At 40.0% G+C, this 9,157-nt stretch overlaps 1 protein-coding gene across 1 annotated transcript; it reads right to left on the bottom strand.

Moving 5' to 3' along the window:
• Positions 1 to 770: 770 nt before the first annotated feature.
• Positions 771 to 3,020, bottom strand: gsc (goosecoid). The gene is made up of 3 exons (XM_004082152.5): positions 2,552 to 3,020; positions 2,045 to 2,304; positions 771 to 1,238 (listed from the first exon to the last, which is right to left on the bottom strand). The coding sequence occupies exons 1-3, from the start codon at positions 2,862 to 2,864 to the stop codon at positions 1,095 to 1,097; spliced, it is 717 nt and encodes a 238-aa protein (XP_004082200.1). The 5' UTR covers positions 2,865 to 3,020; the 3' UTR covers positions 771 to 1,094.
• Between the last annotated feature and the right edge of the window lie 6,137 nt (positions 3,021 to 9,157).

Genomic DNA, 9,157 nt, shown 5'->3' with positions numbered 1-9,157 from the left:
CAAAGCTTGGGCACCTATCATTCTCATGTTAATATTTTATTGTCTTATTTGGACAACAGAAGAAACAGAAAAAAAATCACATTTTTATGTATGACAATTTCAAAACAAATTTATTTTTTTATTGCCCTTTATTGCTTTTTTTGTCTTAGCTTTTGGAGAATTTTGATGTATTGAAAGCTTAAATTGAAAGCTGTGACCACAAACAAAACAGTAAAAGCACATTTCATTCTACAAATGTTAGTTTTGTCTGTGAGCGCCTAAAATGCATTCTTTTACTGAAAATCTGAGAAATCAAAGCTCATTGTCTTTTAAAATAAAAAGCGTTTTTAGGTTTCTAATCAAAAGCATCTAAGATTCCGTTAAAAATTAATCAATTTTAAGAAAAAGTGTTCTTTAAGTCTTTAATGTTGATTCAAATTATTTGTTATGTTGAAAAATAAAGCGTTAAAATGTTTCGTTTTAACCATATAAAATTCTAGATACATTGTTTTATTTTAAATGTAATTTTCCTGAATTTGTCGTGATCACGTGCACTCTGTCACGCGGACCTGAAGTCAATCAAAACTAGCCATCAGACTTGTTCAATATGATTGAAGAAAAATAAAATAAGTTACAAGTTATTAAAAGTGTGTTTCCAAATGCCTAACGAAGCCCAAAAAAGAGCTTGAATGTGACGTCAAAACCAGCAAGAAGGTCACATGACCTGCCGGAGGTTTCGGCTGCAGAGGTCCCGAACCAGAACCGACAAACCCACAGCTGAGACCCGGTCGTGAAGTTCCACTTTCACACTTTAATGTCATCTAAAGCCTCCGCGCTCCCGCCTCCTGAGCTCCAGCGGGGCCGCGCACATTTACAACAATAATAATAATAATATTATTATTAATAACAGGCAGGAAACAGTCACGTGTTACAACATGGAGAGGCGCGCGGTCAGTCCGCATGGGGCAGCGTGCGCCCTTCCTTTGCGCGCTCGGACCGCTTAAATTAATAAATAAGGGAATCACAAGCATGGAGATATGTACACCTGTGCAACGTCACACCACCGGAGGTCCACAGGACGGAGATGTGCACGTACGTGGCTGCAGCCCTCTCTATCAGCTGTCCGAGTCCACGTCGCTCTTGCTCTCGCAGCTCTTCTCAGTCTGCGCGCGCTGGTTCCACTTCTGCGGGTTCTCCGGTTCCTCTGAGGAGGAGCGCTTCTGCCGCCGCCACTTGGCGCGTCTGTTCTTGAACCACACCTGTGGAGACACACGCACGAGCACATCAGTTTACCTGTCCACGCACGAGGCTAAAAAAGGCGCGTGTATCATTTGTTTCATCATTTGTTTTCTGTTTCATCTGTAACTCACTATTTGAGCACGAAACCCCATCATTTCATCTGCTCTAATTACACGTGTCTTTCTCTAATGATTACATGTATATTTTATATTTCTATATTTTCAATTTTGGTGGAAACATATTTGTTAATCTTGCAAATAATGTTAACAGACCGATTTTCAGTGGAGAAATTCAAGTGTTTTGGCATTTTGTTTGAAAGGATGACATTTATTTTTAGTTATCTTTTAAATAAAGTTTTTGGCTTATTAAAACAACGATATCTTTTCAATCATTTCTGTCAGAAATGTATATAGCATCTAAAAAATGTATTTTTGTACCAGATTAATGCATCAACGATGTACAAAAGATCACATTATCTGCTGAGTTTTGCAATTAAATGACCCACAAATAAAACGAAATTTGAAGGATTAACTTTGATTAATGATCATTAATAATAGCCTGTTGATAGCAAAAGTGTGTTTGTTGATTGATTCTGACTTAAAATTGTATGTATTTTTTCGGTAATTTAAAAAAAAAATTTTGACCTATAGTTCATTAATTTTAAGGATTCAATTCAATCAAATTCCAAACAAAATGGAAAACTGCACCAAAAGGCAGTTTTTATTAGTTATCATTAGTATTATTATTATTATTATTTTTATTATTATTGTATTATATCGTTTTTGTTGTTAAAATTATTATGAATGGTTTTGACGTCATCGCTTACCTCCACCTTTTCCTCCCTCAAATGGACCTTCCGCGCGAGCTGCTCCCGCGTGCCAACGTCCGGGTACTTGGTCTCCTGAAAGAGCCCCTCCAGAGCCTCGAGCTGCTCGTCGGTAAAGATGGTGCGATGCCTCCGCTTTCTGCGGCAGTGCAGCTGGTTCAGAAGCTGCAGCTCCGTGCGCGACAGGCTGCCCACGTTCACGTAGGACATCATGTGGTGCGGCACGGGGGAGATGAGCACCGAGCCCGGGCTGTCGTAGCCTGCGTAAGGGGGGAGACAGAGGGAAAGGCTGATGCGTCAAAAAAGAAAGGAAAACTCACATGAACCGCAGATCTGCACGTTTTTGCGCAAACTGTTTACTTTTGTCTCTATAAGCGCCTGCGCCAGGCTCCGCATGCGCGTCAAACCAAAGTTTGTAAAATTCTTGGTGACGTTTTTGCAGATGTTTTTTAAACCCAGAATTACGCAAACAGATCCGTGAAGAGGAGCAGCGACTCCGCAACAAACCTGCGGGGATGCAGGGGCACTGCTGCGGGCTCAGGCCTCCCACGGCCCCGCAGCATGGCGGCGCCCCCCCGGCGCCCTGAACCTGCAGCTGTCCGTAGTAGTAGCCGTTATATCCGATCCGCGTGCCGCTCACGGAGTGAACCCCCGGCGGGGACGGCCCGCGCGCGGCCGGGTACAGTCCGCCGTAGTCCCCGTAGACCGAGTCTGCGAGACCGGACAGCAGCAGCGGGCCCCCGCGGTGCAGCAGCAGCGGCTCCTTGCAGCTCGGCCGTCCGGACAAGATGCTGTCGATGCTGAACATCCCTGCGGGCATGACAGGAGCGGGGCTGGAGGGGCGCGAATAAGTCCTGCTTTAGTTTCCCGGGAAAAAAAAGAATCCAAAATCAGTAAAAACCCGACATGGTCACGCGCTTCTGTCGGTCCTCTTCGCGTGAACTGCTCTCCTCAAGATGACTGAAGTTTTGAAGAGGCCGACCTCGAGTGCAGCTCCTCTTATAGCCCGTGACGTCACGCGCGGAGGTCGAGCGAGTCTCTGTGTATTGAAAATTAATTCAATTAAGATAATCCGCACTGTTTGCGGGGATGAGGTGCCGCTCAGACGAACTCTTCCTGCGAAATTAATCCGATTATTCGGTTGTTTGGATGCTGGCGACACGCGGCCTCTCTCTGCAGAACCGGACCGGTTTGTCTCAGTTCTGAAATGAAGAAGACCCAGGCTGGAATCTGACGGGATGCTCACTGATTCAGGGGGGCTTCCTGTCGGACTCAGACTCCCCCCGTGCATCCATCCAGACCCCCACTGGGACCCGATAACAGCACCATTATCGCCTCCATTCAGCCCGATAAAGGGAACATTTATGCGGCTAATCACCTGTGCGCGCGCGGTGCGCATGCACAGATGTGGATTCCCGCTGTAGATAAAAAGTCAATCAAGACTGAAAACGTCGTTTGGATCGACATTTAATGGAGTGATAAAGACTCATTTCCGGGAAGCTTTGGATATTTTGAAAATGTTTTTAATCTGATTTATTATCCTGAAAGATTTTCTGTGAATATCCTAATTTGGTTTAAAACAATCGAGGGTTTTTTTTTTCTGATAGCAGCGACACAACAGTAAAATTTAATCTGCGCGTAAAACGGTGCCACTTTCTGCGTTTATTCCTCTTCAATCCGCACAAAAATGTTGTTCTGTTCTGTTTAATTCTGTAGTGAATTAGTCAAGCTGCAGAGCAGAATATAAATCTTGAAAAGGCTCCTTCACTCACAACTGAGGTTCCAAACACAGAAGTGTTCAACTAAAAATATTTAACTAAGAAAATGCCTTCAGAGTTAAAGTAACATTTCTATTTCAGGAAATTTTGTCCCCTGTTTTTGCAGCTGCTCAACAATAAAGTAGCCATATTTTTAAATCAAATAAAAAAAATGTATCCAGAAATTATCCGATCTGGTTCTGATTCACTCTCCCACATTTATGTTTTCCTCCGTGGTTCGTTCAGTGTCACGGTGGTGACCCAAACCCGTTTCCTGAGGTTTGGGGGGCTCGCACACATCAGTCAGAACACACAGTTTTCACGCTGCGTAAAAGGGAGGCCCGTGAACATTCGCAAACATGAAAAAAGGTGCGTATGGAGCGCCAGCAGAAACATTGCGGCCCGCAGCTTTGCGCGCAAAAGGACATCCGAGTCTGCGTGTCAAGGAGCTGGATGAGGATGCTCTGCACATTCGCTCTCCTCCGGAAAAAGTAAAAAATGTGATGGTGATTTGAAACAAAAGACAAACAAATTGTTTATACTGCCCCGTTTACCTAGGTATCAAACAGCAATGTCGAGCGACGCAGAGACGTTTTTTGTGCGTGAATCAGATCAAAATTAAATGCAGCAGAAAAATCTTTAAATCCAAAAATTAAAGGTGTTTCCTCAAATGACACAAAAGTGCTTCTTTTGAAATTATTAATTTCCTGAAGTTTCATGACATTTCATCAGCTATAAATGATTTAAAAAACATCCATTTCAAAGTCATGAAACTCAGGATTTTACAAAGAAATGCATAGAACATTTTTCTAATTAAATTGACAAGAAATGATGAATTTCAAATGTAAAAAAACCCGCAACTTTTATTCAAGTTGGAGCCTTCCCAAACTGTCATTCTGACACTGCGTGAAAGTTTGATGATTCTGATAAACTTCAACATGATAAAGCTTGAGGTTTAACCTTTTTTTTTCTCTCCACTGGATGGAAGCAAAGCAGGAAGACCACAGCAACTCAACAAGGAAACATGTTGTTACAAATGATACACAAGCAAATTCATTTGAGTGTTTTTTAAGTAAAAATGCTCAAAAAAATGTTAACGTTTGAATTAATTCTCAAATTAGTATTTGAAACTAAACTAAAATCTATTCGAGACAGATTTAAAATTTTGGTCCAACTCACTGTTTCATTGGAAGATTTGTTGGGAAAGCTTATTTGTAAATGTGCGGCCTAAAAAAACATTTGACAAGCTTTTTTCTCAAGACAGTTTGTCAAATCAATGCAGATGGTTGCAAATGGTTTAGTTGACGATCACAAGACCTGTTTTACCTGACAGGTAAAATTTCACATTCAGTTTGACCTTAATTGATCTAAATTACATGTAATATTTTTGCTTTAGGGTTAAAATGTCTTAAAATGAACTTAGATGTGAATTAGTTTTTTTAAATAAACTGAATTATTTGTCATTTTAGTAGTTAATGTAGATTCACAAAAATTTGCAACATCTTTCAAAGTAAGAGCAATATTTTTTAATTATTCTTATTTTGTAATAAATCTCTCACAGTCCACAAAACCTCTGTTTAATATTTTCACACTAATTTTGTGAATTCTCTACTCTGGGTACACATAAAGAAGAATCGATTAATTAAATCAATTCATTCTAATGTTTATTATTATTTTTTTATTATTATTATTATCTCAATTGATTTGCTTTTGCACCCCTCGTAAAGGTCATTTGGCAAACTGCAAGTCCTACCTCTCTGTATTTGTTCAAATGTTGCATTTTCTCTTTGGTTTTAAGAATTTTAAAAAACTTCATCTGCTACGACTGTGGCTCCTAACCGCAGACGGAGGAGCTGAAGAACGAAGCTCCGGTGATGGAAGCAGCAGCTGAAGACCCTCAAGACCAATTTGGGCTCTTCAGCAGCGACACAATCAGGATCCGAAAGGGAAGAAGCATAGCTTTGTTATGCATAAAACAATTTACGGTACGTCTTTTTCTTTCTGCTTTAGGAGGTCACAAATTTAAACGCTCCCTAAAATCAAATGACACCAACATGACAGACATTTCTGAGTTAAACCTCACTGTGGAGAAAAGATGTTCTGAAAACAAACAAATCGAGGTCCTCTTCAAATTTCTGCATTTTAAACAACAAAGTGCTTTTTCTCTGGAGGCAGTGCAGGTTTAGGGCTCATATGAATACAGAGCCCGATCAAAAAGGATGCAAACATTTTCCAAATGGCTGCGCCGTACCTGCTATTGAGCCGTCCCTGTGTCCACTCATTTTATTTTCTGCTTAAATGGTTTCAATTCAGCACTAACATCATGCTGTCAGAGGACAGAAATGGCCCGGTCGCTCTCTTTCAGCGATCATCAATCATTCATTATAACTAGAATCCATCAACCAATCCTGGTAATTACTGATTACAGACACACACACACACACACACTGCCCTGTGACTGCTTGTCACATCAGGAATCAAAAACACATTTACACATTAGAGGCTCTGGAACATGCTCCCTGCGTCCGCCTTTAACAGAGGTGCTATACTTAACACACTTTGGAATTATAAGAAATTCAAATGAGCTCTGCTGGCTGGCAGCAACATAATGGAACCTAGAATTATTCTATCAAAGCAAGGCGGCAGGCGCAGCCGGGCAGTGTAGAATTTAAACTTCAGCTCCGTCTGAACACAACATAGCACTTTAACGCGTCTTTAACATTTCTCTGACACCCCAGCGAGCAAAAAACCCTGAGCCTACACGCATTTACATCCAGCTCCATCACTTCTAATCACTCTGACTGCAGATCAATAAGTCTGCTGCGGCCTTAATGTGCTCAAGATTAGAGTTTTAGTGTTTCAAACATGAACTCATTAATAATTGATGTGAAAACATGGTTCAAAATATAACAAATCTACACTTTTGAGGAGAATTTATTCTCCTGTTTAACATTTCAAAAAAATCTTTGAAATTTAACCCTTTTGAACAGGAATTAATGAAGATCAACGTGAAAAAAAAAAACCAGACTGAAAAACTCATAACTTTCCATCTCAACTGAAAAAAGATAAAGTAAAATAAAAAAAAGGAATTAAAAAAAGAAAGGAAAACATAAATTAAAGTTATAACCACGAGCAACATTGTTTGGCGCCCCCCATCCCCATCTCCCGTTTTTACCTGCTACTAAATTCTATTTTTCTATTTCCTTGGCAACACACGTGTTTGACGCCCACATCCCCAATATAGTCATTTCGTATATTATATTGTTTCATTTATCTCGAGCCATTCATTGCTGTATTACATTTTTTCAATTTAAAAAAACAAACAAAATGCAAACAACAAAGGAACGCCACTTTTGGGAGCTCGCCACGCTAACAGTGTTTAAAATCTACAATCATGAAAACCAAATTTTCTTCCAAAGTAGCTTCTCAATGATGCTCGAGGAGTTAGGAGGTGATGGATTGAAATTCCTAGAAGGATTTTTAAGGATGGTTTTTAGGAGAATGCAAAATGATGGCCTCTTCCTGAGGTCAAAGGTCGTTGTGGTTGTAGACTTAACGTGGTGTTGTGTGTGCGAAATTTCATGAAGATCGCTTGAACAAAAGTTTTATTTTCCCCCATTGTGAGGAAATGTTAAAATCGCCAAATTTCACAGTTTGATTCAACATGGCCACCAAGCTGTAGGTTGTGTGACCATCCCATAATAATCTTCAAGTCTCCCACGGACATCCCCAACACGCAATTGTAAACTATGCATAAGCAATTTTGACCCCATTCATCTTTTTGACGGTTTTGCCTGCTTCGATGTCATCATTCTTCTTTCTTTATTTATTTATTTTTATGTATATTTTGGGTGGGGGTGGGGGGGGGTCGTTTCACCATGTCAAAAACTCATTTTTATCATGGGTGTTTGCACACTTTTGTTAAGTTTCTTCGAGCACATGTGGCAGGGGAAAATTTACGATCAAATGCACAGTTAGAAAGAAACTGGTCCTTGCAGCCCAGGACTCCTGCAGGACATAAGTATGGACTTGCATCATGGGAAAATGACTGAATATTCAAGTATATCCTGTGCACAGTTTAATGTAAGTTGACATAATCGTGCAAATAAAGTGGAAACATTGGGAAAAGGGAAAAGTGCAGTCACACCGGGGAAGACAACAAAAAATAACGTGACATAAATTTAGTCAAAGAACAAAAAAAAAAGAAAGATGTGCAGCCAATAAAGTCAGTGCCTGTGAAAAAAAGTTGAAAAAACAAAGTTTCAGGAAAGTCAAACGTAAAGCTTCATCTTTCTTATTTTCCTCCCAAACAAAACATCTGCATGAACACTCGCTTAGTTCACTTTTTTCCTCAGAGGTTTGAAATGAAGAAAATCCATCCTCTGCTGAAACAACAGAAAATCTGTTGAACTCAGACTCTGCAGAGGATTTATTAGTCACACAATAATTTAGATTTTTATCATGGAGGTCATCTAAGAAGAGGATCCTGCTGGGTCAAATGTGACACTTCATGTTGGTTCTAAAATAAACAGGAATGGATGCATCATTCAATTAAATCTACTCTTTCCCCTCTTGATGAAATGGAGCAAAACACCTCTGTGGATCGGTGCTTGATTGCTCTTTTCTTAAGTCATCAAATCAAGCCGTATTTCACAGGACGGATCGGCACTTTGACGTGAAGCAGCTGCTCCTCATCATGCCTTTCTGCTTCCTGCAGCTCTGCTGCTCACCAACACCGTCGGCCAAATCCCAGATCAACAGATCCCAGAGGCATCGTCTCTGTCAGCTCCCATATTTTAAATCTGCTCTTCCACCACTCCATAAATCAAACTTTATTTATCTTGCAGCTTTCATATATTAACCACTGTAATGAAACGCGTACATATGAATATAATGGCATACAGGAGCCAAAGAAGCACCGTCGTGAACTTCGGCCTGCATGGAAAAATCCAACAATAATTTAAATAAAGCAAAATAGAAAATATTATAAGGTAAAAACATTTTTAAAAAATGCCAGTGAAACCATAATATGTTGAATAAACACATTCCTCTTGAAATTTTGATTTAAAAAAAGCATACTTAGGAGCAACCTATACGAGTGGTCAGTCTGCATTTATTTTAGCTGCTCCTTACATAGTACTGTCGTTATCATGCAACCAAGACGATTGACAGTTTTGAGAGTTTTTAAAATACAAAGCAGATTAATTATCATCCATTAAAACATTACCTTTATTCCTCAAACTGAGAATTAGCATGACAAAAGTTGGTAATCAGGTCGACCTTTATTCCTGCTCCTCACTATGTGTGAATCAACAAATCAGCTGATAAATGTCACCTCAGAGACACTTCCTGTTAG

The sequence above is a fragment of the Oryzias latipes genome, chromosome 22 (assembly GCF_053564925.1).
Source record: "Oryzias latipes strain Hd-rR chromosome 22, Olatipes_Hd-rR_3.1".
NCBI lineage: Eukaryota > Metazoa > Chordata > Actinopteri > Beloniformes > Adrianichthyidae > Oryzias > Oryzias latipes.
This window is presented reverse-complemented; position numbering and strand designations above follow the sequence as displayed.

Bases quoted from the DNA above. Each gene is read 5' to 3' on its own strand.
- gsc (XM_004082152.5), bottom strand. From the start codon at position 2,864: ATGCCCGCAGGGATGTTCAGCATCGACAGCATCTTGTCCGGACGGCCG. The intron at 2,305-2,551 runs GTTTGTTGCGGA...CCCCTTACGCAG, and splicing joins GTGCCCCTGCATCCCCGCAG to GCTACGACAGCCCGGGCTCG. The intron at 1,239-2,044 runs GTAAGCGATGAC...GTGTCTCCACAG, and splicing joins TGAGGGAGGAAAAGGTGGAG to GTGTGGTTCAAGAACAGACG.